Source organism: Choloepus didactylus, chromosome 1, assembly GCF_015220235.1.
Source record: "Choloepus didactylus isolate mChoDid1 chromosome 1, mChoDid1.pri, whole genome shotgun sequence".
Lineage (NCBI taxonomy): Eukaryota > Metazoa > Chordata > Mammalia > Pilosa > Megalonychidae > Choloepus > Choloepus didactylus.
In genome coordinates, this window is record NC_051307.1 from 93,201,506 (window position 1) to 93,218,477 (window position 16,972).

General features: G+C 39.7%; 3 protein-coding genes across 7 annotated transcripts in view; 1 reads left to right on the forward strand and 2 right to left on the reverse strand.

Moving 5' to 3' along the window:
* Positions 1–993, reverse strand: part of LMLN (leishmanolysin like peptidase) — a 147,714-nt gene extending 146,721 nt beyond the window's left edge. For both annotated transcript variants that reach the window (XR_005217120.1, XM_037837379.1), the window contains exon 1: positions 764–993. Coding sequence is in view for 1 of the 2 variants with exons in the window: in XM_037837379.1 (XP_037693307.1) it covers positions 764–982 (219 nt within the window). In the remaining variant the exon portion in view is untranslated. The remainder of the gene's footprint in view (positions 1–763) is intronic.
* A 2,777-nt stretch (positions 994–3,770) lies between these two features.
* On the reverse strand, positions 3,771–7,183 carry RPL35A (ribosomal protein L35a). 3 transcript variants are annotated; one of them, XM_037841386.1, is made up of 5 exons: positions 7,139–7,183; positions 6,358–6,402; positions 5,987–6,139; positions 4,682–4,826; positions 3,771–3,828 (listed from the first exon to the last, which is right to left on the reverse strand). In XM_037841386.1, exons 2-5 carry the CDS (start codon positions 6,366–6,368, stop codon positions 3,805–3,807), a joined length of 333 nt encoding a protein of 110 aa, XP_037697314.1. In that variant the 5' UTR covers positions 6,369–6,402; positions 7,139–7,183; the 3' UTR covers positions 3,771–3,804. The 3 variants fall into 3 exon arrangements, with proteins under 3 accessions (XP_037697314.1, XP_037697400.1, XP_037697247.1); XM_037841472.1 differs by having other exon boundaries at positions 7,016–7,157; XM_037841319.1 differs by having other exon boundaries at positions 6,898–7,157.
* Positions 7,184–7,456: 273 nt separating this feature from the next.
* IQCG (IQ motif containing G) overlaps positions 7,457–16,972 on the forward strand; it is a 70,776-nt gene continuing 61,260 nt past the window's right edge. The window contains exons 1-2 of one of the 2 annotated variants that reach the window (XM_037837420.1): positions 7,457–7,721; positions 14,328–14,398. In XM_037837420.1, the coding sequence (XP_037693348.1) occupies positions 14,361–14,398 (38 nt within the window). In that variant the 5' untranslated portion in view covers positions 7,457–7,721; positions 14,328–14,360. The remainder of the gene's footprint in view (positions 7,722–14,327; positions 14,399–16,972) is intronic. The other variant, XM_037837414.1, reaches the window with a different exon arrangement.

The window sequence follows — 16,972 nt, forward strand, 5'->3', positions numbered from 1 at the left end:
GAAAGCAAGACATGCCTGAAAAACAAGCTATAACCATAGAGCAGTACTTGGTTAAGTCCCGTAAAAGAGTACAGGTAAGAAGCGCTGTGAAATGGAAAGAACACTTTGATGGGATGGTTTTAGCAGGCTGCCTTAAGGTCAGGGACTGAAACAGAGACTGAAACAATTTGGACAGGGAGAAAAAATGGTGTAGGAAGGAGGCAGGCACTACCAGGGCAAGGTACAGGGTCAAGCAAACAAAGTGATGAGATAACTTGAAAATAAACCTGAACGTTGTCTCCGGAGAACTCCCACTATCCCTCCAACGCCTTTATCTGGCTCTCCTATCAATTTCTACCCAAACCATTAGACCAAGTCCGGTCCTTTGGACCAGCAGCATCAGCAGTCATCTGGAAACCTGGAATGCAAATTCAGGGGTCCCACCTCAGACCTACTGGGTCAGAAAGTGAAGCAATCTATTTTAACAAGTCCTTCAAGTGATTCAGATGCACGCTCAAATTTGAAAACCAGTGTGCTAGTGCTATCAGCTAAGAACAGCTCCCCGCCCAGCACAGTGATGCCGTTCTAAGTGCCTAGTGGGTAAAACTAAGCCACTTTGCTCCGCGCAGGGAGTTGATAGCAGGTCACAGCCCGCTAAGAGTTCAATCTCGGCCTCAGTTTCGTTTTCTCCTCCAGAACACCTCCCAATCGCTACTCTCTATCCCAGCCTCTCTCGGATTACTTTACCCTCACAGAACCCACTCCCTCCCCTCCATCGCCCTACCTCAGCGTCGGAGGGGACATGGTGCCGGCAGGGAGGGGAGCTGCCCAAGGAGACAGGAAAAGGTGTGGCGCTTGCCCGGAGTCCGCCCAACAGGAGTAAAACGCCTCGGACCCACAAGGAACCGCTCCAGCGCCACCCGCTTGGGCCCGGGCCTGAACAAGGATAACCCGCTCCTTCGCCCCACTCAGCCGCCATCTTTGAACCGAGCGTCGTTACCATGGAGTGCGTGTGGCCTGCGCACCAGGCGCCAGCTCCGCCCCCGAGCCACTCAGGGCAGGTGGAGAAACGAGGCACCGGAAAGACGTTTTTCCATTGGCTGGCGTCATCCGCAACAACTTACCGCGGAAGATGAGAGCAGCGACCACGTCCAGCGTGTCTCATTGCGCGAAGCCGGCCAATAAATGCCCTTTAGCGGCCCACGTGAATAAGGCGATGGGAAGAAAGCGTAGTGAGTAGTCGGGGAGCCTTTTCTGAGCCAAATTTTCAATCTTTAATTCATTCACTCAGGACATAGGCACATAGAAACAGCTGCAAAAACTTTTACAGTGTAGTGCGCTGTGTAAAAGGTGAATGGAATAGAATTTCCCTTTTTACTTCTTTTCTAAGCCACCAATTTTAGGCCCATTTCTTAACCAAAGTTCATTCCTAAAATCAATGTTTTCTTTTCCATTTTATTCAATCCCAACCCTTAGCTTCTATCTAACCAAGAATTGCAACTGCATAACCCAGGAAAAGATTGATTGGATGCTTACCAGTGAGGAAACCCTACCTTCAAAATCGAGCCGTGAGGAACTGTATAATAAAAATAGGAACAAATCTCCCTGTAGCTCATGAAACAGAAAATTAGAACTAGGAACTGGAGGCACTGATCCAACAGGAATTGAATATTACAAATTACTATACTAGGAACTGTCATGCTAGGGAGAGGCTTTTTCAATGACAGTGCACAAAAGATTCAGTACAGGAGCAGAAAAGCTGCAACATCTCAGCTGAGAATATTTATTTGCATACAAGGCTCATTAGTCATTGCACACCAATTGCTCAAGTTATCCTAAGAATTTTCAGCCTTCTCTTTTCTCGAGTGCCTATCACTTGTTTATCCATCCATTGCTCTCCTGCCTTCTATCCCATTCAGAGTATCACATACTCACTGAACTCCTACAAAGGTGTCAGACATTGTAGGATTTCTTCTCTTCTCTGTATGCCTTTCCGGAAATACCCATCCATCTTTCTGGACATGTCCACAGCTGCACATCCTACAACTTCAACTCTTTGCCCTCATGAAGCCAGCATCTCCTGGTTCCTCAACTGTAAATGCATCATTACCCACCCAGTCAGCAAAACCACAACCAGTTGGTTTTAAAATTAATGTTTATGGGATCTGTATTTCAGTGCTCAAAAACCTCCAAGACTGCAATGCCAACTTGGTTTCCCCTTCAGTCCACGATGGGCTGTCACTGGGACCTTTCTAAAATAAGATTATAGTCACCCCTTGAAATCAAGGACACCCTTATTACATTCAAGGACAATATTGTCTAAAATCTTTAACATAGTATAATACACTATCTTTCATAATTTGGAAGTTAATTTTCTAGACCAGCTTCCCAATCATCCCCCAATAGGTCAGTGACCCAGTTTGAATACAGCTTTTCAAATGCCTTCTTTGTACAGTTCCTTTTATGAAATGTGCCCCTAAGCATACTTCATTGTTTTACATCACATAAGAATTCCTTTATATGCCTCTTTCCCTGGCTACCCCGAATACTGATCACATTCTACGCAACTGGCAGAACACAGTAGGAACTACAGCAGCTTTTCGACCAGATTTGTTGGCTTTTTGATGCAGACAGAAGATACTTAAATTTCAATAGAGTAAATTCAAGAGTGGCACTTTTCTGCCCTTGACCCAGATTTTCAAGCTCAATTTCCTTAGGTTCCTAATAACCAACTTCCAACTTGTGGTTACCATGAAATGAACCCATTGCTCAGTTCTGGAGAACAGCTGACCAGTAGCACCAACTGCTGATACCTTGGGTCCACCCCTTGTTTCAAGGCCATACTTCATGAAGAATGCTGCTAGCATATCTGAGCATGGTGGGAATCCTCCAGTGGCAACTTTGGCTGGAAGACTTTGGAACTGGACTGCTGGAACAATTCTTAGAATCGCTATGCAATTCTACGAAATCCTTTCTTTCCTTCTGTCCTTCAAAGGTGTCAGACCTCCCTAACCTCCACATGCCCTCCCCTTTATGCTCAGAGGTATTCCCCCTAACACTTTTCTTTTGCATGTCTAATCCTTTGAGGTCAGCTTCTCAGAGAACCCAAATACACATATATCAAACTGTATTAAGGTCAAATTTTGTTAATAAAAGTTACTATTGCATCCTCAATTAAAAATCTAAAACCACACTACAAATTGTTGCCAACAATCGCCATTCAGATTTCTCCTAAACAATCTACACTGAACAAGTGCTTACTATTATAAGTTGCTTTAATAGGCCATTGAAGGTAAATTTAAGCTTCCTTCACTTACTCTCAATCTAATGAGGAAAACAACTACATATACTAAGCCAGAGTAATAAAGTTGAAACCCAAGTTATGAGACTAGAAGATCCATTTGGAGGTGGAAATCTGGGAAAGTTTCCTGGCAGGTGTATTTCAACTGATTATAAAACGTCTGGTTACTTCACTGGTCAAAAACCATTCCAAAGTCAGGTTCAAGTATTCCATCACCATAAAGCCTTTCAGGAAAATCCTTCCCACTGCCCTCTGCTCATTCTATCCTCTTCTCATTAAAACCCCCACACAGTCCTCTTATATTCTAAAACTATAACCCCCATTACACACATCTAGGTTTCCAACTTCACTCTATAAAGAAATTAGTGGATTTCAATTAAGGCCCTTTTCCATTTCAATGCCCAATAACCTCCACAATCTTAAGCTTATAAGTAACTCAAATTGGGACAAAAAGTTTTTAAGCCCATTAACAAAAATACAAGAGAACAAATCCGTGATTTTATTTATTTATTTTTCAATAAAGTTTAAATCCTTGAGGGGTACAGCATCTGGGGAAGGAAAAAAAGAATACATAAAGCATTAGGTGAATGCCATATATAAATTTACATGTTTATTTAGAACCAGAAATTGACAAGTCCCTTCCCATCTTCCCATTATAGTCATTTTTGAAAGGCATCCAGTGGCTCATTACATTCTGGGGGTAAAGGAACTAGGTTTTTTACAGCCTTCAGTTTCTTGGAAACATGTCTTGATAAGAACCAGCACTCAAAAAACTAGCAGCACTCTTTAAAAATTAGTTCTGAGTCCATTTAATTTTGCTTTTTCTGATGACAGAATTTAAAAAAACCCTCAACAAGGCTTAACAGTATCCAGTGGCCTCAAAAATATGCCATGTCTCCTAAAAATGAACCCTAACTAAAAAAAACAGGAGCTATTTGAGGGAAGCACAGGATTTGGGCTCCAAGACTTGGGCCAGAGTCCTGGGACCTAGAAAAATGAGCAACAGTTCTCTTCATCCATAAAATTAAGGTTAGTAATACCTACTCTGAACAAAACTGACATGAGGATGAGATGTGAAAATATTCTTAAGCATTATTCCAAGAAAAATGGGTTGAATTTTTTATTTTCTAGCACTTACTTTGGTGCCCAAGAAAAATCTGCTAGAAAACTGTTGCATTAAATACTATGTTTTGCCCAGGCATTGTTAGTAAATTCTAAAATCTAGGCACAATCCATTTGAACACTTTTGCAAGAGTCAGATGTGTTGTAATACTCATCATTTCCAGAGTGGTCACTAATATTACAGCATAATCGACTGATAACATTGTACAAAGTAGAATCACAGCAGTTTAACTATTTGGTTAACTAAACCAAAGGTTATTTGTTAATAATTGTACTCACCACACGGATTCGGTGTCCAATGGCCTTAGCAGGAAGATTGCTTCGGAATTTGGCACGAACCATGCCACTATTTCCATGAGCACGAGTTACCTTTCCCCAGATTACTCTGGTTTTGTTAGGTTTGCCACCAGGAGTCACTGTGTTGCTGATTTTAAAAGAGGATGAGAGGGGCATGAGAACTCAGGTAACTAATATAGTTTGGTACAAATTCAAGGTGACTTCTAGATCAGTGGCTCTCAACCCTGGTTGCCCATTTAATCACTTAACTGGGTGGGGGAGGATACCTGGGCTCATTCATCCAGCAAATATTTACTGAACACCTACTGTATGTCAAGCACTTTTGTAAATGCTAGGCATACAGCAGTTTACTAGCGAAAAATTCCTTCCACAGGATAACCAAGTAATAAACAAATACATATAGGACGTCATACTTTAATTACCGTAATAGCTCTAATATTAGGGGGGTAAAAAGCAAAGGGGGAGAAGTATTAGGATGATATTTGTGTATAAGGAAATAGAAGGCACACCCACAGTTTTAAATAGCCAGGGAAGGTCTCACTGAGGTGACAATGGAACAAAGACTGGAAGGTAAAGAAACAAGCCATACAGATTCTGGGGCAGACCAACCCCGGCAGAGAAAAAAGCACATGCTAAAGATCTGAAAAGGGAGTCTGCTTGGGTTGCGGAAAGACATAAAAGAGACTAAGGGATAAATTCTAACTGGAAAGAAAACAGTGGTCCTGATTGCACAGGGTCTTAGATGCTCCTTAAAAACTTTGGCTTTTACTGAAAAAGATGGTGAACTACTGAATTTGAGCAACAGACACATAATGTGACTTATAATTTTAAAGGATTACCTTGGCAGTATGGAGGTGTGAAGTGGGGGAAGGAGGATGAAAGCATGTCCCCAGAGATTTTCATTGGTTGGGGATAGGTTAAGAACCACTGTTCTAGACATGTAACATCTTTAATCATGTATAAAAAAATAGTTTCAGGGATTCAACAAAATGAATTAAAGTACATGAAAAGCACACTATAAACCCTTAAAAGGATCAATGTATAAGGACTTAGCTCTTTCCTTGAAACAATGAATAACTATAATCTTTCCAAGGGCTTAAGATACCTAAATCCATCATCTACAAAAATAACATCCTTCTATAACCTTCCATGAAGTTCCTTAAGACTCAAAGCAGAAGCAACCATAATACCAATAACTTTACCAACATCTATAGTTTATTCTTCTTTTAATAAGAAAATGAAGACCACAAATAAAAATTCAAAAGCGTAACAATACCACAAACTTACTTTTTTGCTTTGTATACATAAGCACATCTCTTGCCCAAATAAAATTCAGTTTCATCTCGGGCATAAACGCCTTCAATTTTAAGAAGAGCTGTGTGCTCCCTCTGGTTCCGAAGACCCCTTTTATAGCCAGCAAAAATGGCTTTGGACCACAACCTAAGAAACACAAATTATACAACATTAATCATATGCTGTTAACAGATCTCGCTCAACGTCAACAAACCACTAGAACGACTGGACTTGAAGTGACTCCCACTCAAAAGTTACCGATAATACCTAATTTTCTTGCCTACCAGTTTTAAGCTCACACGGAAGTTCATGTCTAGTAAAAAAAAACCCCACAAGTACAAAGCAATTATATTTAAAACTCGTACCTTCCAGACATATTTGCCGTTTTAGAAGTCCTGTTCCCAGCAAGCCTTAAAACAAAAAGGAAAATTCCGTTTAAAATCTTGCAACGCAACTCTTCCACGATGCTCCTTAAGCGTGTTGGGCAAATACCTTTTTGACCAACATTTCATATAGGAGTATGGCGAAACATAATTATGCCACAATGTCTACATGAAGCACAGTCTGAAAAGACAGCCAAATCTCAATGAATGTCTTTGATATCTAAGTAAATTCCAAAGTGAAGATAAATGAGTAAGTCAAAGAAAAACGAAGGTGGCAAAAAACACGCTTGAACTCCTAGAAACTCTAATTGGAAATCTGGGAAAAAGCTGTAGACAAAAATTCAGGTAAAAAAGAAGATTCATCACGGATGGAGAGAAGCACGCAGAAGACACACTGGCTGGGGAAGAAACCTGAGGAAAGGGAGATTGTGGAAAAGCAGAGCTGGGTCTGGAGTGGAAGCAAACGGAAAATCAACCCAGATTACAAAAGCCACTGCCTCAACTCAGCACCCAAAGACGGACCTACGTCAGTCCGTTGGAGCCCAGGAAGCAATTCCGATAACCCGAGCACCCGTTCTCTAAGCTTCAGTGGTCCTGCACCATCGGTCCCGTATCTCCTCCATCCCGTCCACCCTCTTACTGGAATCCACAGAAATCACTGCCTGGCAGGGCCTCGGAGACGCAGTGCTGCCTCGCCGAGGTACGTGAAAGAGCCTGCCCGAGTAATTTGACCCCAAACTTCAGGAGCCAGAGACTCACACACCTCCACAGGCTCCAAGATGGCGGAAAAAGAAGGGTGAGGACCCACCGCGTGGCCTTGTGGGATAACACTCTCTCTGCCTCGCCCCCAATTTAGGCATCTCCGCGACCGCCAGAAAAACAAGCATCAGAAGTCGTCTTCTGACTGAAACAAGTCTCATCCAAGAGCACACTAAAATTCTATTATCAAATCTTTTCATATTTGTAAGCTGCAACATGTATTATTTGGGAACAAAAGAAGGCAAAGTGGTGGCCAGCTGAAGGAGGAGAAGAAAAGGACCCCCCAAAAGCATTGGGTTTCCATAGAAACGCCGTAGTTTGGAACCCGCGTGACGGAGTGCTGTAAGTGGAAAGGTAGAAACCGGACTGCAGGACTTCCCCCGGCCTTGATACCCCAGATTTGATTCCCGAACATGGGGGTGTGTTTCTCTCCTACCACACCGGGGTAGGGCGAACGGAGACTCTTTCGGATCCTACGCTAATCTAGAAGAGAAAGGCCGGGAGCACGAAGGCAAGAGGAGCCTATTCCTTCTCTTTCATCATTTTTCCTTCCTCCTTCTGCTCCTTTATCCCTTACAAAAAATTACGTAAGTTCATACCTCCATCCTTCGCTTTGACACTGAAGGTGAGGAGGATTGCCTATTTAGGATGACTTATGTAGCTGCCAGATTGAAACCGAGGGCGCCCAGCACCGTGCTCATACATAAGATAGATCTTCGGTAAATACTTGTAGACTGGAAGGAGCTGGATTAGTGGACATCAGAGATTTGCATTTCCTAATTATTCAGCCTTTATTTGGGTTGTCTTATGGATTCATTCATTTATTCAACAAATAGTTTATTGAATGGCTACCATGTGCCAAGGATTGTTCTCGGCACAGAGGACACTGCAGTAAACAAAGCAAACAGGAACCCCTGCCCTCATGGAGCTTATATCCTAGGACATACAGCCAGGCAATAAGCAAGTAAAATATATGGTATGTTAGAAGATGATAACGTCTATGGAGAAAAATGAAGTTTGACAGCCACCATAAAAGAGGCTTTTATTTAAAAGTTTTGTACAGAGGAGGGACTCTTATCTGACTTCCATTTTAAGAGTCACTGTGATAAGTCTGAAGGGAGGCAAGAATATCAGAAAGGAAGATAATTAGGAAGCTCTTGTTATTTTGCTGCTGAGAGGACATGGTTTGTAGACAGGGGTGATGAGTACTGGAATTCTGAATATGCTTTAAATGTAAATCTGACATGATTTGCTGATGGTTTAGTGAGAGCTAAGTAAAGAATGACTTCAGGGTTTCATGAATAGATCTGTACATAAGTCACATTTAAAATCATATCCTCTGATAAATACATCAGGATAGAGTTTATGTATCTTATAGCCCCCTCCCCATCAAACTTTCTCTTGTCCCATACATGTACTGGAAATCCCACTATTCATTTCTCATGGTTCCAAATATAAGTACTCCTGGGAGGAATAACACATGAAGTGTGAGTTTCATTCATTTGTTCATTTATTCCGTAAGTACTTAGTGAGTACAATGCCTGAAACTAAGAGTACAGTAGTGAGCATCATTGTCATGGTTCTTGCTCTCATGAAACTTGCAGTCTGAGGAGGATGGGGGTGAGGTGGGGAACTAACATAAACAGTACAAATTGTAGGAGGGTTCGGCAGGAAAATAAGAGTGCTATAAGTGCTTGAGCAGAGGAATCTTGATCAAGAAAAGCATACTTGGGAAGTGTCATTTAAGGCATTTTTTAAACTGCAGGTTTTTACTCATTAGTAGATCAAGATCAGAATAACTTTTAAACAAAATATGGTAGAATAGAAAATAATAGAATGTATAACACATGGTAAAGGTAAGCTGTTTTCAGAAACTTTTGTTGTGGTTACTTGTATATATATGAATATATGTATGTGTGTAGTGGGTGACTGTATCAGTCAGTGCCCTGTTAAGAAACCATTGGTACACTAATAATTTGAGGAGCATTTTAGTAATGGGTCTGTTTACAAAGGTGTAGGCAGGAGTGAAACTGCAAGGGATGGTTCAGACCCCAGAGACATGGAAAAGAAGTAGTAACCTATACCCAGTGGGAGAGAACAATATGGAGAGGATTTCTGACAGAAGCCATGGCCTTTAATAGGGGAACTTAGCCAACATATTATGATCTGGCACAGAAGGTGTGAGGGTAGGGGTGTGTGCAGGGGTGGGGGGATCCTGACCACACTCTTTTATTCTTTTATTCTGGAACTTCCAGTGACGCAGTCCATAAAGGTCAGTCTCTCATTGCACAAAGAATGGTACAGATTGGATCTGGAGAAGCAAATGGAAGATGCCTACCAAAAGCCAGTGATATAAGTTGGTACTTCCTGGGTCAGTGGGACTTTAAAAGGTGAAGGGAAGAGTGGTTCAAATTGGAGGAATAGCATGTGCAAAGGCCCTGAGTTGGAAAGGAGCATGATTCAGTAGAAGAACTGAGGGAAGCCAATTGATATTGGAGCCAAAAGAGCAAAGAGAAGGCAGTGCTAGCTGAGTCTGGAGAGGAACAGAGGGCCAGAATATGCAGATCTTAATGGCTAAATTAAGGATTTCAATCTTTGTCCTCAGGCAACAGGAATCCATTGACTGGTTCTAAGCAGGAGAGTGATGTGATCAGATTTTCAGTCTTAAAAGACCATTAATTTTTAAAAGATCACTTCCAGTTTGGAGGCTCTTAAAAGAGTAGTTCAAGCAAGAAACAGTAATTAGGTCCAGTGTGGTGTTGGGGATATGGAAATAGGAGGTAAAATCCATAGGATATGGATGCAGTTTAGATTGGGAGGAATGCTGATATCAAGAGTGAAAGAGGTGGTACTAATGACTCCTGGGTTTCTAGCATGGGGAATGAGAAAAAGAACAGCATGAAAGCACTGGATTCTTCATAAGCACAGCCCTATCTTTTCTATGCCAAGCACATTTTACCTATGACCCAAGCAAAAAAAAAAAAAAAAAAAAAAAAAAAGGAAACAAAAAGAAACAACAACCCAACAAAATAAAAACGATTTTGCTTCACTTTCTGATGCCTCTTCCTAGGACTGCCCCTGCATCAGAAAATTTGGCTATTTTGGAGGTTCTTTTCATTTTTTCTCTCAGTTTACATAAAAATTTTGTTTTATATGATTGAATCTTTACATTTAAGATTTTTATTGCTTGAGACATACTTGTACCATCCGCTTCAGGGTCTCATTATTGTGGACAAAGTCACGCTGAAAACATACCATTTGCTAGTAAGTATAGAACAAAATTCTCCATAGAGAATTTGCTTATTGTAAACTTCATTTCAAGAAGATTAATTACTAAAAGGCTATGATTTACCTGGGTGGGGTACCATCTTCATAGCACTATTAAGCTGATTTCCAGGATAGTTATAGTTTTTCTAAGTACAATTTCAGATGTTCTAACTTCAGGTGCAATAAATTCTGTTATCTGGCAGATCAGAAGAATGGAATGATTGAATTAAATATACTAGTAATTAGAATACAGAAAAAGAAATCTATTGTATAGAGGTTACCAATTTAAAAATCAGAATACAATAAAAGACACCATAAAACCATGTTGAAGATGAGTGGATATATAAAATGTGGTATATACACATGATGGAATACTACGCAGCAGTAAGAAGGAATGATGTGAAACATGACAACATGGATGAACTTTGAAGACATAATGCTGAGTGAAATAAGCCAGGCACAAAAAGAGAAATATTATATGCTACCACTAATGTGAACTTTGAAAAATGTAAAACAAATGGTTTATAATGTAGAATGTAGGGGAACTAGTGATAGAGAGCAATTAAGGAAGGGGGGAAGATAATCCAATGAGAACAGATAAGCCATTGTGGGTAAATTTAACGTTCTGGGAATGCCCACGAATGACTATGGTCTGTTAATTTCTGATGGATATAGTAGGAAGAAGTTTACAGAAATGTGGCTATGTTAGGCTGCTTTCTTGGGGTAGAGTAGGAACATATTGGAAGTAAAGTAGTTATCTTAGGTTAGTTGTCTTTTTCTTACTCCCTTGCTATGGTCTCTTTGAAATGCTCTTTTATTGTATGTTTGTTTTCTTTTTAACTTTTTTTTTCATACAGGTGATTTGAAAAAAGAAGGGAAAGTTAAAAAAAAAAAAAAAAAAAAAAAAAGAAAAAAGACAAACAAGGGGAAAAAAAAAAAAAAAAGATGTAGTGCCCCCTTGAGGAGCCTGTGGAGAATGCAGGGGTATTCGCCTACCCCACCTCCATGGTTGCTAACATGACCACAGACATAGGGGACTGGTGGTTTGATGGGTTGAGCCCTCTACCATAAGTTTTACCCTTGGGAAGACGGTTGCTGCAAAGGAGAGGCTAGGCCTCCCTGTATTTGTGCCTAAGAGTCTCCTCCTGAATGCCTCTTTGTTGCTCAGATGTGGCCCTCTCTCTCTGGCTAAGCCAACTTGAAAGGTGAAATCACTGCCCTCCCCCCTACGTGGGATCAGACACCCAGGGAAGTGAATCTCCCTGGCAACGTGGAATATGACTCCCAGGGAGGAATGTAGACCTGGCACCGTGGGACGGAGAACATCTTCTTGACCAAAAGGGGGATGTGAAAGGAAATGAAATAAGCTTCAGTGGCAGAGAGATTCCAAAAGGAGCCGAGAGGTCATTCTGGTGGGCACTCTTATGCACACTTTAGACAACCCTTTTTAGGTTCTAAAGAATTGGGGTAGCTGGTGGTGGATACCTGAAACTATCAAACTACAACCCAGAACCCATGAATCTCGAAGACAGTTGTATAAAAATGTAGCTTATGAGGGGTGACAATGGGATTGGGAAAGCCATAAGGACCAAACACCACTTTGTCTAGTTTATGGATGGATGTGTAGAAAAGTAGGGGAAGGAAACAAACAGACAAAGGTACCCAGTGTTCTTTTTTACTTCAATTGCTCTTTTTCACTCTAATTATTATTCTTGTTATTTTTGTGTGTGTGCTAATGAAGGTGTCAGGGATTGATTTAGGTGATGAATGTACAACTATGTAATGGTACTGTAAACAATCGAAAGTACAATTTGTTTTGTATGACTGCGTGGTATGTGAATATATCTCAATAAAATGATGATTTAAAAAAAAAAAATTATGAATGATAGCTAATAGTGCTATTTTAATAACCTTTCATCAATTATAACAAAGGTAACTACTGTTTAAAAAAAAGTACAATTACAAAAAAGTGCTATCATCAATTATAACAAATGTTCCACTCCAGTGCAAGGTTGTGGTGGTGGGGTGGTGTATGGGAATCCTGTGTTTTATGCATGATTGTCATGTAAACCCACGACCTCTTTAATAAAAAATTATTTCTTAATGACAAAAAAAAAAAAAAAAAAAAAAACCATGTTGAAGATGAGTGGATATATAAAATGTGGTATATACACATGATGGAATACTACGCAGCAGTAAGAAGGAATGATGTGAAACATGACAACATGGATGAACCTTGAAGACATAATGCTGAGTGAAATAAGCCAGGCACAAAAAGAGAAATATTATATGCTACCACTAATGTGAACTTTGAAAAATGTAAAACAAATGGTTTATAATGTAGAATGTAGGGGAACTAGTGATAGAGAGCAATTAAGGAAGGGGGGAAGATAATCCAATGAGAACAGATAAGCCATTGTGGGTAAATTTAACGTTCTGGGAATGCCCACGAATGACTATGGTCTGTTAATTTCTGATGGATATAGTAGGAAGAAGTTTACAGAAATGTGGCTATGTTAGGCTGCTTTCTTGGGGTAGAGTAGGAACATATTGGAAGTAAAGTAGTTATCTTAGGTTAGTTGTCTTTTTCTTACTCCCTTGTTATGGTCTGTTTGGAATGTTCTTTTATTGTATGTTTTTTAAATTTTTTAAATTTTTATTTTTTATACAGTTGATTAAAAAAAAAAGAGTTAATTAAAAAAAAAAAAAAACAAGGAAAAAAATATGCAGAGCCCCCATGAGGAGCTGGTGGAGAATGCAGGGTTACTGGGCTGCCCCATCTTGATGGTTGCTAATGTGCTCACAGACATAGGGGACTGGTGGTTTGATGGATTGAGCCCTCTACCACAGGACTTGCCCTTGGGAAGACTGTTGCTGCAAAGGAGAGGATAGGCCTTCCTATAATTGTGCCTAAGAGCCTCCTCCCGAATGCCTCTTTGTTGCTCAGATGTGACCCTCTCTCTCTAGCTAAGCCAACTTGTCAGGTGAAATCACTGCCCTCCCCACTACGTGGGATCAGACACCCAGGGGAGTGAATCTCCCTGGCAACGTGGAATATGACTCCTGGGGAGGTATGAAGACCCGACATTGTGGGATGGAGAACATCTTCTTGACCAAAAGGGGGAAATGAAAGGAAATGAAATAAGCTTCAGTGGCAGAGAGATTCCAAAAGGAGCCGAGAGGTCACTCTGGTGGGCACTCTTACGCACAATATAGACAACCCTTTTTCGGTTCTAATGAATTGGGGTAGCTGGTGGTAGATACCTGAAACTATCAAACTACAACCCAGAACCCATGAATCTTGAAAACGATTGTATAAAAATGTAGCTTATGAGGGGTGACAATGGGATTGGGAAAGCCATAAGGACCACACTCCCCTTTGTCTAGTTTATGGATGGATGAGTAGAAAAATGGGGGAAGGAAAAAAACAAACAAACAGACAAAGGCACCCAGTGTTCTTTTTTACTTTAATTGCTCTTTTTACTTTAATTATTATTCTTGTTATTTTTGTGTGTGTGATAATGAAGGTGTCAGGGATTGATTTTGGTGATGAATGCACAACTATGTGTGAACAATCGAATGTACGATTTGTTTTGTATGACTGCATGGTATGTGAATATATCTCAATAAAATGAATATTTAAAAAAAAAACAAAACCTTGTTGGACATTAATTTACCTTAACAAGAGGATTAAGATTTACCTTCAGCTTTGACAGACCAATAATTAAGTTTACTACTTGATAGACCTACACCAAATGAGATGTCAACAGTTCTTTCATCTCTGGGACTGCTCTATTAAGCAAAAAGGGGAGATAAACCACAGTTTTTGCAATTCTTTAATTTTCTCTTAACGAAAGGGCTTAGAAATTACTGGAATGTCATACAACATTCCCTGAAACTAATCAATATTTCCTTCCCATTTTTAGGTGACTGCATACTTGTGATATTATAAATGTGCCATGGAGGATGACAATACTAACTCAAGAAGAATGGAAGAGTATGTTCAAAGATTTTAATTTTTCAAAATTTATTTTACATTCTCATCAAACATGAATAGTGTTCATATTTCTCCATATCCTCTTCAACACTTGTAATTTTCCATTTGTAGCCATTCTGTGGGTAGTAAAATGGTATCTCATTGTGTTTTTTTTTTGTTTGTTTTTGTTTGTTTTTTTTTCATTTTTATTGAGATTGTTCAGATACCATACAATTATCCAAAGATCCAAAGTGTACAATCACTTGCCCCTGTGTACCCTCATACAGCTGTGCATCCATCACACTTAATTTTTGTTCAATTTTTAGAAACTTTTTATTTCTCCAGACAAGAAATTAAGTGAAAGATGAAAAAAGAAAAAAAGAAAAGGAAACTCTAATCCTCCACTATCCCTAACCAACCCCCCTCAATTGTTGACTCCTAGTATTGATATAGTACATTTGTTACTGTTTATGAAAAAATGTTGAAATACTACTAACTGTAGTATATAGTTTGTAATAGGTATATAGTTCTTCCCTATATGCTCCTCTATTATTAACTTCTAATTGTATTGTCATACATTTGTTTTGGTTCATGGAAGTAATTTCTAATATTTCTACAGTTGATCATGGACATTGCCCACCATAGGATTCAGTTTTATACATTCCCATCTTTTGACCTCCAACTTTCCTTCTCGTGACATATATGACTCTGAGCTTCCCCTTTCCACCTCATTCACACACCATTTGGCGCTGTTAGTTATTCTCACATCTTTCTACCAACACCCCTGTTCATTTCCAAACATTTGAGTTCATCCTAATTCAACATTCTCCTCATATTAAGCAACCACTCCCCATTCTTAAGCCTCGTCCTATATCTTGGTACCTTATATTTCATGTCTATGAGTTTACATATTATAATTAGTTCCTGTCAGTGAGACCCTGTAATAATTGTCTTAATGTGTCTGGCTTATTTCACTAAGTATATTGCCCTCAAGGTTTTGTCATCAACCCATTTTTTTTTTAATATGGTTTTGTTCACTCACCATACATTCCATCCCAAGTAAATAATCGATGGTTTTCTGCATGGTCATACATTTATGTGTTCACCACCTTCACCACTATCTATATAAGAGCATCTACATTTCTTCCACAAGGCAGGAGGGAGAGTCAAAGAAGGTAGAGAGGCAAAAGAAAGAGGAAAAACAAAAAAATGACAGCTAGGAAGCAGCAAAAGGAAAAATAACCTTAAATCAAAGTAGAATAAAGAATCAGACAATACCACCAATGTCTAGTGTCTAACATGCCTTCCCTATCCCCCCCTCTTATCTGCACTTACCTTGGTATATCACCTTTGTTACATTAAAGGAAGCATAATACAATGATTCTATTAGTTACAGTCTCTAGTTTATGCTGATTGCATCCCTCCCCCAATGCCTCCCCATTTTTAACACCTTGCAAGGTTGACATTTGCTTGTTCTCCCTCGTAAAAGAACATATTTGTACATTTTATCACAATTGTTGAATTCTCTAGATTTCACCAAGTTACACAGTCCCAGTCGTTATCTTTCCTCCTTTCTTGTGGTGTCTCACATGCTCCCCATCTTCCTCTCTCAACCGTATTCATAGTTACCTTTGTTCAGTGTACTTACATTGTTGTGCTACCATCTCCCAAAATTGTGTTCCAAACCACACACTCTTGTCTTCTATCACCCTGTAGTGCTCCCTTTAGTATTTCCTGTAGGGCAGGTGTCTTGTTCACAAAGTCTCTCATTGTCTGTTTGTCAGAAAATATTTTGAGATCTCCCTCGTATTTGAAGGACAGCTTTGCTGGATACAGGATTCTTGGTTGGCGGTTTTTCTCTTTCAGTATCTTAAATATATCACACCACTTCTTGCCTCCATGGTTTCTGCTGAGAGCTCCGCGCATAGTCTTATGAAGCTTCCTTTGTATGTAATGGATCGCTTTTCTCTTGCTGCTTTCAGGATTCTCTCTTTGTCTTTGACATTTGATAATCTGATTAAGTGTCTTGGTGTAGGCCTACTCATATCTCTTCTGTTTGGAGTACACTGTGCTTCTTGGATCTGTAATTTTATGTCTTTCATAAGAGATGGAAAATTTTCATTGATTATTTCCTCTATTATTGCTTCTGCCCCCTTTCATTTCTCTTCTCCTTCTGGGACACCAATGATACGTACATTATTGTACTTTGTTTCATCCTTGAGTTCCTGGAGACATTGCTCATATTTTTTCATTCTTTTCTCCATCTGCTCCTTTGTGTGTAGGCTTTCAGGTGCTTTGTTCTTCAGTTCCTGGGTGTTTTCTTCTGCCTCTTGAGATCTGCTGTTGTATGTTTCCCTTGTGTCTTTCATCTCTTGTGTTGTGCCTTTCATTTCCATAGCTTCTAGTTGTTTTTTTGAACTTTTGATTTCTGCCGTATACATGTCCAGTGCTTCCTTTACAGCCTCTATCTCTTTTGCAATATCTTCTCTAAACTTTTTGATTTGATTTAGCATTAGTTGTTTAAATTCCTGTATCTCAGTTGAAGTGTACGTTTGTTCCTTTGACTGGGCCATAACTTTGTTTTTCTTAGTGTAG

Bases quoted from the DNA above. Each gene is read 5' to 3' on its own strand.
- RPL35A (XM_037841386.1), bottom strand. The intron at 4,827-5,986 runs GTAAGTTTGTGG...TTTTAAAATCAG, and splicing joins TATGTATACAAAGCAAAAAA to CAACACAGTGACTCCTGGTG. The intron at 3,829-4,681 runs GTGAGTACAATT...TTCCTTCCCCAG, and splicing joins TTGGACACCGAATCCGTGTG to ATGCTGTACCCCTCAAGGAT.